Below are 17178 nucleotides of genomic sequence, written 5' to 3'. Positions count from 1 at the left end.
GGACTCGTCTGGACAATAGAGCCGACTACCAAAACCCACTGAGCTTAGTCTGCCTCAGCTCAACGTGCGATCACTCACCGTGACCTTAGATGATACCATCACGACAGTTTATCCTCATCCATTTGGAAGTCGCTGATCAGATTCAACCTGCGCTTCAGCCAGACAAAGCTAAAGCGTGGCAACAACAATTTCTAGTGCTTTCCAGCGCCAGGTCACGAGTAGCTGAGCTTCATTGTCTCATTTGCACCCAAACTGGCGCTCGTCCTGGGCCACAGGTGCGAAGACTCCAGGCAGGCGAGTCCCTCACTGGGACGAATACACCAACAATTCACCCGACAAAACAAGCAACCCGAAAACCAGGCAGCCCCATAACCAAACAAGAAACACACACTCCCAGCTCAAAATGTATCCGCCACTTTGTAGTATATCTCCCACACCGTCAAACCACGTGATTTGAGCCTGGCCTCCCTTGTCTGTTTCCTGGCCCTCTGACCGCGCCCGCGTTGTTTACTCCAGCCCGCGTTCCATAAACATTGGCCCGGCACCTTGCCCGCACCGGCACTGTCTTTTTCGCACCGCACAAGTCGCTCGCCCGGCCAATGCTCTAATTAACCTGCCTTTTTGCCCAAAACTTGTTCTTGCCGCCGCCTCCCCTCCCCTTGTTTTCGCACTACGGACTCGTCTAACTTGTGCCCTGGAACGTAATTTGTTTTTTTAGTCCTGTCCACCGCCTCGCTCCCTCGCCTTTCGCCCTGTCTTAACGCCTGCCTGCCTGCAGACTTTTGTTGTCATCACATCGCCAACTACAACTTCGACTATACCTACACCTACACCTACAACTCATCACCATCCAGCTTTCCACTTCTAGAATCGCTTGCCAATTCAATTGTCTCCGGACCAATCACTAAACACCCAAGTCTCAGCTCCAGCTCCCTCCTCGTCATGAAAGACGTGGCCACCACCCCAAGCAAAAGGGGCAAGAGGTCTCTTCGGAACCAGCGCCTGGGCCACCAGCCCGGCCACCCACAGAAACCGCCAGACCTAGATTACTTTTCCAATGACAATTTCTCAAGGTCGTTCAACTCGTTGATTTTGGATGACATCACCGACGACCTCAAGCCTAAAAGACCCATCAACAAGTCGCCGCCTTTTAACGTCAAGAATGACATGCACCCATCAGAAAACCCTAGCATCGACGACGACATTGGCAGCTTTACCGAAGAAGACGATGACGAGGATGACCACACCAGCTTCCATGATGAAACCTCATCGACCTTGAGGGCCACCAACTCGTCCCACTCCCATCATCTATCAGGCACACCAGGCAAACCCTTGTTGAAACGCTCGTCAAAGTACTTCAACTTGTCGATCGACTCGAAATTCGATGCGTCCAACCAATCTCCGGTCTTAGACAAATCGACACCTTTCAACAAGTTCAAACGCCCTCATAAGCTTGTGAGCCAGTCGCCGTCTCCGAGTTCGGCAAACAAGCAGAAGGATGTGCTGGCCGGGGCAGAATTGAAGAGCCACAAGTTGTTTAAGAACGGAAACAAAATAAGGATCATGTCTCCGCTCAAATTTGCCTCTGCCACGCCGTCGAAGACGTCTCCCTTGGCCAACGCTGCCAACAGAGATGCGTACATGAAAACACTACAAGTAAGCCCGCAGCAAGGGTTCAGATGCTCGTCTCCGATCTTTGGCGGTTACAATCCATACAATAACGTGGACGACTCGCCGCTGAGAAACAAGAAATTCACTCAGTCCAACTCCACCATTCCCTTTTACCATGACGACGTGAAGGATATGGCCAAGAGCCGAAAGATGGCCCAGAGTACACCAAACTTTCCCAGCAAAGATAAAGAGAACCAACCTGGCTCCCACAAAACGTCTTACAAGTTTGTGAAACCGTTGCAGACGGCATTCAGGTCTACCGGTCTAATGAAGAAGAGCTCAATGCCGAGCTCAAATAAAAAACTACCGCCTGAAACACCAATGAAAAGAAACCCCTTGACTTTGCTAAATAAAGATACCAACACCGTTAGTGAATCGGTTGACTCCATCATAAGCCATGATCACTCCATTGAAGTGGGTAGGAATGCTGCTGCACCCGCCACTGCTGACACATCATCCTCATTTTTCCACATTGCATCTTCAACAAAGCCACAGAAGACCCTCGAACTAGAGTTTGACATCAATGATGATTTGGATCTAGACGACACAATCCCAGAGACACCCACGAAGTCCACCAGCAGGAACAGAATGCTAGCCGCTCTTCGAACCAGTTCTCCGCAGGTGCAAATCAATCATAAACCTATCAATACTGATCATGATGAACCCTGCACGCCATTGCTGAATATCCCGTCACATTCTGTTGGTTCTTCGCAGGCCACGATCAACCTACCCAGTGGTGCCCTCGAAGGATCATTTTATGATCTGACTCTCACGATATCCACTAGCACACGAGGTGAAAAGTTAGGAGAGACTAACACTGTTGATCAATTGGATGATCATCTTATAAGCAAATTTGGTGTGAAGAATCTCAATTATATTGGCAGCGGGCAATTTTCTCTCGCCTTCAAGTGCAAATTTCAGAACGAGAGATTTGCAATAAAGAGAACGAAAAAACAAGTCATGGGAAAATTGGAAAGAGAGTCAATTCGTCGTGAAGTCGAAGCTTTGCGGTCACTCACGGCCATTGACGATGAAACTGAAGTCGAGGAAGGAAAGCAACACCTCGTGCTTTTCGTGGAGGCATGGAGTTATAACAACTACTACTACATCATGACGGAGTTTTGTGAAGGTGGTACTCTACAAGCATTTCTCGAGGAGCACAAAAACTACAAAGTTGATGAATTCAGAGTTTGGAAAATATTGATTGAGATCATGTCGGGCCTTAAGTTCATCCACCTGAAGAACTTTCTTCACCTCGACTTGAAACCAGCAAATATATTTGTTACTTTCGAAGGATGCCTTAAGATCGGTGACTTTGGGCTTGCTACCAAATTGCCAATCCTAGAAAAAGATTTCGATTTGGAAGGCGATCGGAATTACATTGCCCCCGAGTTGATAAATGACAAAATCTATACCCCTTTTGCTGACATTTTCAGTGTTGGCCTCATAATCTTAGAAGTCGCTACGAATATTATTCTTCCAGGAAACGGCACTCCATGGAGAAAACTCAGAAGTGGAGACTTGAGCGACGCTGGCAAGCTCTCGAGTGACAATATCAGCGATTTTTTAAACCATAACAATTTCTCGTCATTGACCTCATACACATCCTCGCAAAATTCGCTCCAATTCCCTCCGTCAGGACATCACCATTCCAGCTCAAATGCAATGAACGGTGATAACCCTTTGCAACCGGCAGCACACGCATTTGGCAGTAAAGGCGGGCCCTCTACTACCTCACTGCTTGGCAACGCTGGAAATGTTGACAATTTGAAGGATTTCATTCCTAGGAATGCACCTGAATTCCTTGTTGTGAACAAGCATAATCTCGATAGACTTGTGAGTCGCATGTTGAAGCCCAGTCCCTTCGAGCGGCCTACAGCTACACAGATTTTGGAGATGCCCGAATGTGAAGAGATTGAAAACAAAAGAAAAGCAGGAGCTACAATTTTCGAAGGTGAGTTTGGACCTAACGATGATGACTAGACCATATAGCAGCATATAGTGCATAATGAAATTGAGAATAAAGCTCAAAGCACTCTTCTCAGCGGCATCAACAGTAACAATGACACCATTTTATCCAATGTTTGTTTTATTATGCTAGACACATTCTAGGTATGCAACGAGAGCGATTTTGAGCTGAGAAATGAATAAATCGACTTACTGGATCTGGGAGTAACCAGTGAATGGGTTGGCGTTCTTGGACTTCAAGTACTCGTCCGACTTCTCCTGCCAAGATCTGTTGAATGTCTCTGGTCTGTCTGGGGCGAATGATCTGATGACAGCGAACAATCCAACACCAGCAACGAGGCCGGCCACGGTTCCCCAGAAGATCTTGTTCTTTTCACCAGGAAGGTACAAGGGCTTTCTTGGACCCCACTCTCCGAAAGAAATGTAGTAGGCAGCCTTCTTCTCGGCAACAGTCAACTCTTGCCATGGCAACTCTTGTCTAGCCTTCAATTCCTCTATCAAAGCGGTTTGGTCTTCCTTAGGCAACTTCTCCCATCTGGTTTCCAAGTGAGAAACATATGCGTTAGACAATGGTCTTGGTGCCGTTTTGGCAACGGTGGACTGGAAACGAACAGCTCTGAGGGCAGTTTGGCGAAGCATTTCTGATTATAGCAAAGGACGAGTAAGTTTTGTTTCCTTGTTTGGTGAGAAGATTTCAGGCTATGTCTCTGATTTTTTCCTCACGTTTTAGTAGTGTAAGTGGAGCCATTTTATGGTGCGCTCTCATTGGAAGAAAAGTTGGGCGGCACACGCACACACTAGCGCGAGAGACTCTCTTCGATGCGTGGAGAAAATCTCCAGCGCTTGGAGTCGGCTGATTTTGAAATGCAGAGCTTTGATTGGGGATTTTTGCAACCATGACAAGACACGTCAAAAGTTTGTAGTCAATTAAGCTTAGACAGATGCGAAAAGACGACGAATCTCTGCTATAGTGATGTGGAATTCAAAGTCACGATCAACTTGCTTGATACCCCTATCGAACTTCTGGAAGATAGTACTAAAAGCGTACTCCATGTCTGACCACAACCTCTTGAGTAAATCTTCGCCATTGACATCATCTTCGATGAGGAAATGCTTCTCCAACTTGCGACGAAGGTCGCTAATCTTTTGTTGTAACTCTTTAGAGTTGTAGCTGGATATGATCGACTTGATAAAAATCTTATCCTCTTTCTTGTGCTTTGTCTTTCCATCAGCGCTTTCGGCGGCATTATTAAAATCAATAACTTTACCGATACTTCTGTGGAGAAGATAATCGAAGTACTGATCCTGGGTTTCGTTGAAAACCTTGTCAAATTCAGCCTTCATGTGTTGTGTGTGGCGTGCCTTGATGCCCTTTAATTGTTGCAACACAGCGAATATGTTCTGGAGGATGGCGACGTTGCGGTGTGCTCGCTCTTTCTCATCGTGTGCATTAGACTTGAGAAGTGGATCGTCTCTCTTGAACAACTCGACGGCTGCAGTCGTGAGCTCCTCGTAAGTACTGCTGACCATTTCATCGATTTCCCTAGATGCTTCATCATCCCTGTAACCACCAACCTCTTGCATCGAGGCCTCCGTGAGGACAATTATTTCATTGAGATTCTTGATCGCCGGTAAGATTCCCACTCTTGCACGGATGTCAGACTTATTCAATAAATCAACATGAGTGGAAGTAAACCTTCTCCACATGTTCTTGTATCTATCCGCCAATTTTGTTAAAAAGCTGTAGCAAACAAAGTCTTGGTCTTTTTCGCTGGTATGCTTGATTAATTTAGTTAATTCCACGAGCAATTGCGGCAATATCATCTCCTGTGGAGTAAGATTTTTGATAAGTTTAGATATATAGTTTCCAAATATTGCTGTCATGCTGCGGAGCAAGTCATTCGAGCTCACCTTGTAGTTGATCAGTTCAAGATTAGGGTTGTCGAATAACTCCATTCTATCTTTGAACGAGACGCTTTTGATATACTGACTGTAGTCTTCCACATCGTTATGATGAAAGAAAGTACCGACAAAGAACTGTACAACGAGTATAAGCTCTTGGGCCTCATGCACCAAGCGCATTATTACTCTTGGATCTGCGAGACCCTTTGAAGTGGTCACTGGCTGAGTGGCTTCCTTCTTCTTGTCATGCTCCTCAGAATGACCACCCAAGCGATGAATCAATCTTTGAGAGCCAAATCTAGCCAGTTTTGTCTTCCGAAGAGCTGACATAGTCTCCACATTGCCTGAGAGTCTTTTTGGGCTGGCATCTGCAGCCAGCTGAACATGTTTCAAGCGTTCAGTTAGATATCTGTCCAAGAACCCAGCCAATAAGCTATTGGCGTTCTCACTCAAGAGGAGCAATTTCTTCTCCGAAATACATTTGACAAAGCTAGACAAACCAAGATACGCCAAGAAAATCTTGAAGGAAACAAGCAAGTTTCTGGGGTAGAGGTTGGCAATTTCTTCTGCGAGCCCCTTGATAGTAACAACAAATTCCTCTTCCATAAACTTCTTGAAGTGGTCGACAAAGGCCACTGCTGTCTTCTCATACTTCTGCTGATATTGTTTCAAAGCTTGCATGGAGCTGAAATCATCAGACGTGTTACTACTTCCAATAGCTCCCAAGGCTTCGTAGAGAACTGACAACTTTTTTTCCAACAGAGGAATAGAGTGAAGGTTTTGGAACTCCACATAGTTGGCTATAAGTTGCAAATCAGAGGGATTTACTCTGGCCTTATTCAAAATCTCGTTCAAATCGTTGAAAAGAATCTTCTTGTTGATGGACTTGACTTGAAGCCCTTTTGAATTGTTTTCAATGTGATTGATGCGAGGAGCGAGTAAGTCAAAGCTGATTTCCATTCTTTTGAAGATGCCGATGAGGTTCTCCACCTCACCCGAAGCATTTTCAACTTCATTAGAAAGGGAGTCCTTACCGAAATCAAGTGTTGTTAACTCCTCTATGTTCTTCCGTTTAATCTGATTGAGCTCTCTGGTAAGTTTCTTAACAAAAGCATCAGTGGTATCAAGGACATCGTATCCAACTTCTTCAAGCAAATCGTCAATCTCAGGATCAACCGCTAGTTTAGCCATTTCACTTTGCGATTGAATCTCAGTTATTGGGGTTTCCGCACCGTCTAGCATTGGACTTCTAAGGGAATCTTGACCCAGATGGACGTCGTTAGATACCTCACTTGTGGCCTCATCTTGAGATTGCTTGCTTTGTGGGGCAAGCGATGCCTTCCGACTCTTGCTCGATGTGAGCTGACTCTCCATGAAGTCTTCAATCTCCCTGATGGAGCTGTCGATGCCATTATCTTCGCTGTCAAGCTTCGTAGATTCAGAAATCGCTCGCGAGGTTTCCGCATCTTCATCCTTCTCTTGAGGAGCACTTTCTTGTGGAAATCCACCAGGTATAGAGGGCATTTTGTACGTTCTGCGCTGTTCTGGGGTGACCTCTCCAAAAACCTCCTCGATGCCGTCATCGGGAGGTGGAGGAGGAGTGAGCACCCTCTGGACAGACAGCTCATTGTCAGTCGGAACCTTGAATTGGAAGTTTAGCGATTCGGTGGTGTCATTTCCCTCGAGCTGTTCCTGGAGAACACTGCCATAAGCCGCTGACTGCTCAATTGGCTCTGTCGGGTCCCTCTTTCCTTGATTGTATGATCTGTCAGGCTTGTAATTTCTCAATGGAGAGGTGGCACCTCCATTAGTCCTAGCGTACTCTGAGATGGAAGGCATGTGATTCTCCTCCAGAGGTTTTGCTTGGGCATCGCCTGGAGCGAATACAAAGCTGTGAGAGTCAGTTGTGTCGTCACCAGCATCATGAGAAACTTCGACCAGACGCAGTGGGGAGAATTGAGAATATGGGTGTGATGATCTCTCACTTTTCTCTGTTTTTGGAGCTGTCTCTTCCGTGAAGGCAGAACTTGCATCGACTAGACTTGTTTTCAGTCCAGGCCTGTCGACATCCATGACAACCATTGGTTTTGTAGGCAACTTACCATTGGCTGTAAAGTCAAGGTCTTTATAGTGGAGAGAGGGATCAAAGCTTTGCGTGGACGTATTCGCAGAAAGCTGCTGTTGCGGCTGTTGTTGCCGCTGCACAGAATGCTGTGAGCCGGCTTCCTTACTACCCATTGGCGGAAGATTGAGTTCTTGGAGCGTGATCCCATTGAGCTCAGGATACCGTCCCGTGAACTTTGCATAGATCAGCGATAAATGATGCACGAACTTCATCATCCTATCAGGCCCTTCTCCAGACTTCCAAAAGTAGTTTTTGTTCAACTGCAAAATCAACGAGTCTGGCCCTGTCCTCGATATCGCCACAAGTTCATCCAAGTCCCATGTACGGCCAATCTGGTATATATGTTTTTGGTCATTGTATTTCCCCTTTTGAAGAAGCACTCTTCCTGAAGACTTCGTACCAACTACAAGAATTCTGTTTTTGATAGCACCAATCTGACTGGGGGGAATATCTGACGGAGGTGGCAGCTGGGGAAACAGAGAGTACTCTCGGATCCCCAAATGAGTGTTATACTTAATTTCAGGTTCAGTGCGCCCATCAACAACAATGAACTTTGAATAGCAATCTCTGATGATTTGATCAACTATCATCTTTCTCGGATCTACAGGCATCCGTGGCGGCGGCTGCCTTTGAGCAGGATTCATGGGCTTCATAGTCACCGGGTGTTTTTGTAAAGGTCTTCCAGCCTGCTGGGGAGGTTGCTGCTGTTGTTGCTGCTGTTGCTTTCTCCTTCGAGGAGATAGGTTGTGGAAGTTCATGTTCGACTTCCTTGGGGCAGTGTCGTTGTCAATTGGTAGATTTGTATGAAGGTTATGTGTTGGTAGTATTAAGTGGGAATCATGAAGTGGAGTGTATGATTGTGTGCAGGAAAGTCAATGGATGTATGCCTACAAGGATTATAGAACTAGTAGTAGTGTAAATTAAGGAGCCAATTTACTGCTCTTGATCTACAGAGATGTACTCTCTTGATCTGCATGTTATGCATTTAGAGTTCCATGTGGCCGGAAATCAGTACTCGTATAAAACTGTGATCACCGGACGGGAGCCAAGCACAGGCGATATTAAAGGCCCGTGCGTTTCGATCTGCCTCTAATTTGCATTATCTACGCCTGTGCCTTCTTTTTCTTCTTCTTCTCGGGTGCTGGCGACGCATCCTTGCTGCGTGGCTCCGACTTTTCCACGTAGTAGTTCCACAACTCACACAACAGTTCAGAGCGCTCGTCCATGACGTGCAATCGTCTTCTCAAAGCCTCATTGTAGCAGATCTCCTGAACCACGGGAAAAAACAGCGGAGGCCACTCTTTGTGAAACAGCTGGGCCTCTTCCACGATCTCTTTAAGCTCCAACTGCTGCACCTTGTTCTGCAACTCAAACTGCTTATACACATCATCACCAATCAAGCCTTCCTGATACAATTTGTTGAACACTGGCTCGTTCTCTTTGAGTTTCAACGTTCTTCTAATAGTCTCCACTGCTCTTCTCAAAAGCGCCGCCTTGACAACCTTCTCTGGTGGTCTCTGGTCCTTTGGCAACAGCTTATCGAGGTATTTCTCCCGTAAAATCTCATATAGCTCCAACAGATAGTTTCTGCCGAAAATGGGCTCTACAGAAACGAGCTTCTTGAGCCTATGACGCCTGTACAAGATCAGGAAGGTGGCAAACGCCGTAAGCATCACGAAAACGTAGATAAGCGGCGTCGCAAGCGACATTTTCACCACCGTCTGGGCGGTTTCCTCCTCGGGTTCAGCCATGGTGAATACGTGAAGAAAGAAATATAAGGTGTAGTTGTTCAGTTGTCGAGAGTTGTATGGGAAGGTAAGTGCAGGAAAGGCAGCCCAACGTTAGCAGAATGGGGGTAGAGGAAAGACATTCTTTTAGAAGGAGGCTATGTTTGGGTATTTCAAATGGATACGTTGAGAGAAGCTTTCTTGTCATTTTTGTTGGCAATAACAGGATTTTGTGGTGAGCAATTAGAGCTCACTGAAGAGCATTTGCACCCAATCAGCTGGAAAGCACAAACTCGTAAATGGTAAAGTGAAACTCAAAAGAGATACTAATGAGGAATCTTACCTTATAGCTTGTGTTGGGATTATGTAATAGGGATTTGTAGATCGTTTGGTCGTCTAGTGTCAAGTCTCATTTGTGTGTTCAGTCTGTACTGAAAAAAAGGAGGCATAATCTCTGTGCTTGTTAATCCGTTCACATTGAGGCTGATGGAGCTCAAGATGGAAGCAAGTCGTGAGCTCATGGAGCTTTTTTAGTTATTGTGTCTTGTGTATCAATGGTGAGAAGCATCACGAAAAGGGTTATTATTGCTCACAGACAGCAGAACAACAGTCCATAATATCTTGATACCGAATTATAAGAAAATGGTGGTATTCGACATAGCTGAAATGATTTTCAGCCCCTTCTAGAGTCAAATCAAAAGAGATTCTTTTTTTTACTAATATAAATTTTTCTTTCTTTTACTTACTTTTACTGACTGCTGTCTCAATGGCTGCAAAAGAGTGAACTCTCGCAAGCTGCCAAAGCAAAGTATGCGAGGTAATCTTGAAGAAAGCCTGAAAACATAAGCAAGGTTCCATGATTCACACATTCCCATTTGTCCTTTCGGTCCAGAAACATCCGTCATTCCGTCGGAGAATACTATGGTCAGAGGCGTTGGCGCTGCCTCCTTCCCACCCCTCCGCATTCACGACATGGGGAAAATCGTAATTGATCTTCAGAAACAAATAAATCAACAATAAGAAAGAAAAAAAAAGAACAAAAGAAAAAAAAATTAAAGTAACAATCTCAGTCACTATTCTCAATTCCCTTCAGTGGCCCGGATCAATGGCGAGTGGAACCCATGATACAAATTTTGTACTCACCAGGGCCCGATTTCGGCGCCAGGCAACGGCGTCTCGTCTGGCGGAATCCAGGGCGTCCCTTCGCACAAGAAAATGGGTGCAAAAAAAACAAGCGAGGCAGCAGCCTGGGACAATGAAAAGGAGAAGGGATGAGACACACAATTGCTCGGCTGCGCAAGGTACTTAAGAATCCAAGCATCTCCCTCGTTTGAGCGGAAGAAACAAACTTAGTTGATTTATTAATTTAGGAAGCATGGAGGCTACGATACACTTGACGAGGGCGGTGTCACCCGAGACGGTGCCAGTGGAGGCGCCGTGTAAGGAAATGGCAGTATCGCACCCAACGACACCGGTAGACTTCACCCAGCTTCTGAGCTACTTTTACCTACTGCGAGGGCACAAACTCGAGGGTTCGGTGACGGAGCAAGCCCAATCAAGTGCATAAAGGGTTACCTGGTTTTATCAACATGATAACAGAATAAATTTGCTTTGACAGAGATATTATCAAGAAGGAGTCTTTGCTTGTGTGGCTGCAAATGCAATGCACACTTCTTTCACGTACCGTGACTAGAATACTTATATTAATAAAACAATTCAATTAGGTCTAGAAAAATAAAGCTCAAAATTCAAACGAGCCGGGCATCGAGTACAAGGACTGCGATGTCTCAGATGTAGAAGCAGCACCAGTAGCACCAGTGGCAGCGCCAGGAGCAGTACCAGTGGCAGCGCCAGGAGAAGTAGCGGCAATACTAGTTTCCTCAGAGTGGCTAGTAGGACCAGCAGTGCCGCCAGCGTAGAACTTCAGACGGTTATGCGAGCCGAAATGAGGCTGCTCGTCGCGCGTTGGAGCAGCCCCCTTCGCTGTTTCTGGGCCAGGATACCCTTGCTTGAGGGGACTCAGTTTCGCAACTCCACCGCCCGCCAAAGCAGCTGCAGCACCAACAGCAGCAGCAGCAGCACCAGCCTCGGGTACATCCCGTTTTTGACTCTGGCTCCCTGTAACTGGAGGAGTCACCTCGCCGCCGTGAGGTTGCACATCTCTATCTTCAGAAACCAGACCGTGGCCACGTCCAAGCTGAATAAGAAATTGGCCATCCTGATCTGTCACGGCGCCCGTCGAATCGACTCTGAGCTCCTTGGTGCGCTTCAAAATGTCGCTTCGCCCTTGCACTGCAGCCACCGCCTGTCGCGCCAACTTTTCTGCAACGGCAGTGTCCTTTACCCCAATCACCTTGACGTTCTGGTACGAAGATGAACTTCTCGAAGACGCAGCAGCTGCTCCAGCAGCTCCAGCGGCTCCAGCAACACCAGCGGCTCCAGCGGCTCCAGCAGCCCCAGCAGCCTGCGAACCAGAGGCAGACGACGTGCTGGGGTACGGTTCATGGTAACCCGCAGATTCCTCGTTGAGATCGTAACCAGCGCCGACATTGCCTAAACGGCCTTCTTGCGCAAACTCTTCAAGTTCTTCCTTGGCCACTTCGTGCTGCTTGTGGAACTTTCTGGGGTCAACTTCACGAGGGTTGGGCTCGTCAAATGCAGCATCTGGGTGCGAGGACGTACCTCCTCCAAGGCCAGTATTGTAATGCTTCGCAGCCTCAGAAGCGCTGCCCAACCGCCCTTCGTCAGCGTACTCCTGCAATTCTTCCCTCACTTTCTCGTGCTGCAGATGGTACTTTCGAGGGTCCACCTCGCGCGGGTTCGCCAGGTAGAACGATGCATCTGGGTGGTGTGCCTGCGTCTTCAGCCCACTGCCGAACTTCTCGTGTGCAGCTATCGCGCCCGCGCCAGCAGCAGCACCAATGATACCAGCGGCTGCAGCAGTGCCAGCTTCAGAGTGACCGGAATGATGCGACATCCCCACATCTCCAAGGCGCCCTTCTTTGGCATCTTGCTCAAGCTCTCTCTTCACCTCCTGGTGTTGGCTGTGGAATTGTCTGGGATCCACTTCTCTGGGGTTCTTTTGTCCATACGCAGCGTCTGGAGCGTCTGGAGCGGCGGTAGCGGCAGTGCCAGCAGCAGCAGTTCCAGCAGCGGCACCCACAGCAGCACCCGCGATACCCCCTCCACTAGTCCTCTCGGCCAGCTTTTGGTGCTTCTCGGCCTCGCGAGTTCTCTCAGCGTCCTCAGCATTCTCTTCAATGTATATCTCTCGCTTGTTCGCATCAACCACAATCTTGCCCAGCAGAACGTCTCTTCCCTGGCGGGCCAATTCATTGGTAGCTTTGAGGGCGATTTTTTGCGCCTTGTCGCGATCAGACACTCCGATCACCTCCACAACAGGCTCTCCTTTCGTCTTACTGGAGCCTTCATGGCCGATACCTTTTTGGTTGGCAACGGACTTGACGCCTGCAGCATACGCGCTGTCAATGATGTTTTTCTCGTACAACTCTTGCTCCAGGTAGCCGGCACTCTTGGATGCTGAATGTGGAGGTGGCGCAGAAGTAGTGGTATCTTTCGCACCCAGCTCCTTGTGGTGAACACCGCCAAAGCTGCCTGCTCCTATGCCCAACGCTCCTGCCGCAGCGCCCTCGGCCTCAACCTCTCTGCGACGCTTCTCTCTCATTTCGTCAGTCACGTACGCTTGGCCAGAGACTCTGGGCGCAGGGTGGGTACCTCCCCGCTCGGGAGCGTAGAATGGGGAGTCTTTGCCGTGGTAGTACGGGTTGGCCAGCGACCTCCCTGTACTCAGAGCATGTTCCGTCGATGTTTGTGATTTTTTGGCAGCATCCTTCCCAGCTGGGTCCTTCAGCGAGTGAGCCTCGCTCGCCTCGCTCACCTCCTTCGTCGCTGAGCTTGTTGAGCTCGTCAGTTTATGGGGGCGTGCGATGCCTCGGGTTACCCGCGTTGGTCTCTGATCGAGTGGCCTCCTCAGCATTGACACCGCCCAAAGAACCTACCTTGCCTCCTGAGTTGATGAAATCGCTCTTGGGGTGCAATGCCGTCTCTGGTACCTGCTGCACGTCCCCCTTGACTGCCGCAGAGCTGCTTTGTTCCTCGCCCAAATCGTCGGCGCCGCTAAGGGCTTTCGCGTGGTGCAACTTGGAGATTGATGGGTCGTCCTGCTCGGCAATCTCGATTAACGACCTGCCGTCGTTCTTGATACCGTGCTTTTGGTTGTGCTCGGCAGCGTCCTTTTCCAATTGAGTCAGCGCAGATGTTTTCTGCTCCGTAGAAGGTGCTTTCGAATCACCGCCACTAGAAGATGAAGCGGCCATGGTGTCTTTATCCTTGCCAGACTCAACGGTGGCGCTCTTGTTCGTTTTATGTGGAGGCTCGTGCGCGACCTCCTCGGAGTGGGCTGCGGCAGTCTCCACAAGATTGCTCTCAGGTGCGTGCGAGCCCGAGCCACTACTGCCAGAGGTGGTCTTGTCTTCGTTACCGCTGTTACCGCTACCGCCGCTGCCGCCGCCAAATCCTAGCTTGCTCAAGAAACCGCCGCCAGAAGTCTGCGACTGAGACTCCTCGGTGCTACGCTGAGCATCCTTTTTAGCCTCTCTGGCAGCCTCGTCAGCACCGCTTCTGCGGTCGTGGCCAACAGACCCAGCGGCTGCGCCGGTGGTAGGATCGTTGAAACCATCGTGCTTCACCTCAGGGTCGCCGCCGGTCCTCACGTCGCGTGCAGCGCCTGCCTGAGACCCTTGTGCGGCGGCAGGATTGCCTTTGGTGCTAGCAGCAGAGGTTGGCTCTGCGCCAGATGGCGTCTCGTCAGACTTTTGGTTGTAGCCCAAGGCGCCAGCAATAACACCCTTGGCAGAGTCGAGGTAGCTACTTGAGCTACCGGACTTGGTGGTGGCAGTATCGTCGGCACCGGCACCAGCACCAGCGCCGGGGCTAGTACCAGGAATGTGAGTTGAGGCATTGGTTTCGCCCTGCGTCTCTTTGTCCTTGTTTTGTCCCCAACCGAGAGCCTGCGAAGCGAGCACGCCTGCGGCGCCGAGTGCACCAGCCGCGCCCACCACAAGACCCTCGCCAGTGTGGCTCTGGCCACGAGAGTCTGTTGTAGCATCCTTGTCAGTGCCAGTGCCCAGGCGAGCTGCAGACTGACCAGACTCGTAGGCTGCCTTTCTCACGCCAGCGTCGTAGTACTCCTTATATTCGTCGTTGTCAGACAGAGCAGTTTTTTTAGATTGAGATGGGTGCGAGGACTCGTGGGAAGAGTGGTGGCCGGCAGCGGTTCCAGCAGCAGCACCAGCGGCAGCACCAGTGCCAGCGCCCGCGAGCGCTCTGCCCAGCCCTGACGAGGTGCCCTGCGCTCTTGGGTCCAAAGTGCCCTTTGAAGGGGCCCCTGCGCCTGCGCCAGCGCTGGCGCCCTTCTGCGAATGGATGGCATCGATCTCACGCTGGGTGGTGGCAATGTTCTGGTCCAAGCGCTTGATCTCAGAGTCGTAGTCGAAGTTGCTGGACGAAGGTGGCTCGCCAGCGTGGACAATGTTCGATGATTCGCTCTTCGTGCCAGACTTGCTTCCGACAGCAGAGCCAGCGGCGCCCCCAGCAGCACCTCCAGCAGCACCTCCAGCAGCAGCACCTCCAGCGGCGCCTCCGCTCAATTCGTCGTACGCTTGCTTCACGCCACCTTCATTGTAGGCGGACCTGTTTTTAGAGTGCTCTTGGGAAGGATCAAGTTTGCTGCCAGAGTCAGTGCCCGAGGTCTTGCCTTCTTTGGCCTCTTTCTTGCCCTGCTGCTGGCCCTGGTGGTACGTTTCGGTAGCTTGCTTGTGGCCCTGAGCGTAAGCCTGCTCTGAGATCTTGCGCTCCTCTTCCTCCTGCTGCTCCTGGCGAGCGTACGCCTCAGGTTTTGTCTTCAAGTTGCGATTCGCTGGCAACTCTTCTCTTGTGGCCTCGGAGCCTTCACCGTAGCCTCCACCGGTGCCTGAACTGCCTCCAACACCAGCGGCGGTAGCGCCAACGCCAGCTGCACCAGCTGCGCCAGCTGCACCAGCAGCACCAGCTCCATAGACTCCACCTTGAGTATCTTTAGGATCGAAAAACTTGCCGTGGCCTTGAACATTGCTGGCGTCGTTCTCGTAACGTGGGTTCTTGTTGTCAATCACCTTTTCGGCAGAGTCGGGACCAGTGCCTGTCACATCGGTGGGCTGTTTCTCGTTGGTGTAGTCACCTCCCCAGTCCTTGTCCAACGGCTTGCGCGAAACCCGAGGAGGCAGCGTCACCACACGGCCCTTGTTGGTGGAACGAACCACATTGCCCTCGGACGAACCAGAACCAGAGCCAGAACTGGCAGCAGCGCCTGCTCCAGCGCCCGTTCCAGCTCCCAAGGCGGCTCCAGCAGCACTAGCGGCCGCAGGGTCGGAGCCTTGGCCAAACGTCTGTCCTGGTGCAGCCAGCCCAGTGGCCTGTTTCAGATGGGCGGCGTGTTTCGCGCCAGCAGCATGGCTCTCGTCGCTCGACAGGGCGCTCGAGCTCAGCGTGGTGGGCTCGCCCTTGGTGCCGGCCTCGGTGTGGGCCCTGCGCTTGCCGGCGCGGTAAGCTGCCCGGACAATCTTGTCGTGCTTCTTCTCCTTCGAGCTGAAGGTGTGCTTAAGCTTGTTCATGAAACCGTCAGCCATGGTGAAGATGAAGGTGTAGTATGAAAGGGAGTTGAAGTTTGCAATTGGGCACTGCTTGCTATATGTACTAGGGTGGAGCAATTTGCAAGCTTGCTAATCCTCTGGTCTACATGCACCTCGCCCTGGGTCTGCTGCCCCTGATGACTTCCGCGCAACACTATTGCTACAACGACCAAATGGGCCAACGAGGGAGTGGGCGACCGCCTGGTTGTCTTTGATTATGTCAATTGAGTCTCTCTCATTTCAATTGGCTCAATTGACCTCATGTTGTTTCAGTTGCCTCTACCAGCACCGCACCGTTCGTCACTTCGGGCCATCACTTGCTGTCCTTCACCAGGTTGCTGCACCGAAGGTTATGACGCTCAGACGAGACCAGGCAGGGGGATGAGGCGGGGGCGAGGTTACTTTCTGGCACGAAAGGCAGTGAAGAGTGAGCTTTTTGTGCGTCCCCTCAAGCCGAGCCTCTCGCCCAGGCAGGCTCTGGGCAGAGCCCCACTGACGATCGCACACAGGTTCTTTTTTTTTTCGTTGGCCCTGGCTGCGTTGCATACCGCCACGGACGTTGGCGGCGATGGCGTAATTCTGCGTCTGGCGAAACCTGTCACCATTGGGTCATGTGGAGAAGGCTATCTGGAGCAAGATGGGACGCTAGGTTGCTAACGACGCTAGGGAGCAGACCGTGGCATCGGTGGGTGAGAAAGAGATGGAATAGTATGAGGTTAGGCTGCGGTGGGAATGGCTGCGAAATTGAGACAGTGCTCAATGAGTGGCAAAGGGTACTAGGTGTCAGAGTTGAAGTTAGCGTAACAGATACGAGTATGTAATTGGACTTCTGCTATCATTTCCTTGAATCCAAAGAAGCTTTGTCCTGGTTGAGTTGGGGGCCCACTTCTATCGGGCACATCATGTTCGCTGTATATTACCCTGATGTAATTATCTAGAAGTCCTCGAATCCCCATTGACCGAGGGTTCGCAGACACTGAGCACACAATGGCTCCTTGATTGCATGCTTCTATCGGTTGGCTTTTTAGTTTCTAGTATGCAAGAGTTGCAGTGGATTCAGCATTGTAGATGCTGCGATGTCGCCCCATGACGCCTA

The 17178-nt window shown here is 50.0% G+C and overlaps 5 protein-coding genes across 5 annotated transcripts; 1 reads left to right on the top strand and 4 right to left on the bottom strand. All coding sequences in view use genetic code 12, as the record gives it.

Moving 5' to 3' along the window:
- Positions 1-942: 942 nt before the first annotated feature.
- On the top strand, positions 943-3654 carry SWE1 (tyrosine protein kinase SWE1; the record flags this gene model as incomplete). Its single annotated transcript, XM_029032418.2, has 1 exon — positions 943-3654. One exon carries the CDS (start codon positions 943-945, stop codon positions 3652-3654), a length of 2712 nt encoding a protein of 903 aa, XP_028892733.1.
- Positions 3655-3828: 174 nt separating this feature from the next.
- Positions 3829-4278, bottom strand: COX5 (cytochrome c oxidase subunit Va; the record flags this gene model as incomplete). Its single annotated transcript, XM_029032417.1, has 1 exon — positions 3829-4278. The coding sequence occupies one exon, from the start codon at positions 4276-4278 to the stop codon at positions 3829-3831; it is 450 nt and encodes a 149-aa protein (XP_028892732.1).
- Positions 4279-4572: 294 nt separating this feature from the next.
- SEC3 (GTP-Rho binding exocyst subunit SEC3) lies at positions 4573-8424 on the bottom strand (the record flags this gene model as incomplete). The annotated part of the gene is made up of 1 exon (XM_029032416.2): positions 4573-8424. The coding sequence occupies one exon, from the start codon at positions 8422-8424 to the stop codon at positions 4573-4575; it is 3852 nt and encodes a 1283-aa protein (XP_028892731.2).
- Positions 8425-8769: 345 nt separating this feature from the next.
- Positions 8770-9417, bottom strand: CJI96_0001060 (Sec63 complex subunit SEC66; the record flags this gene model as incomplete). Its single annotated transcript, XM_029032415.2, has 1 exon — positions 8770-9417. The coding sequence occupies one exon, from the start codon at positions 9415-9417 to the stop codon at positions 8770-8772; it is 648 nt and encodes a 215-aa protein (XP_028892730.2).
- Positions 9418-11134: 1717 nt separating this feature from the next.
- On the bottom strand, positions 11135-16079 carry CJI96_0001059 (uncharacterized protein; the record flags this gene model as incomplete). The annotated part of the gene is made up of 2 exons (XM_029032414.2): positions 11135-13302; positions 13355-16079. The coding sequence occupies 2 exons, from the start codon at positions 16077-16079 to the stop codon at positions 11135-11137; spliced, it is 4893 nt and encodes a 1630-aa protein (XP_028892729.2).
- Between the last annotated feature and the right edge of the window lie 1099 nt (positions 16080-17178).

The sequence above is a fragment of the Candidozyma auris genome, chromosome 1, assembly GCF_003013715.1.
Source record: "Candidozyma auris chromosome 1, complete sequence".
Lineage (NCBI taxonomy): Eukaryota > Fungi > Ascomycota > Pichiomycetes > Serinales > Metschnikowiaceae > Candidozyma > Candidozyma auris.
Note: the sequence above shows the minus strand (reverse complement) of the source record. Positions and strands in the feature narration are given on the sequence as shown.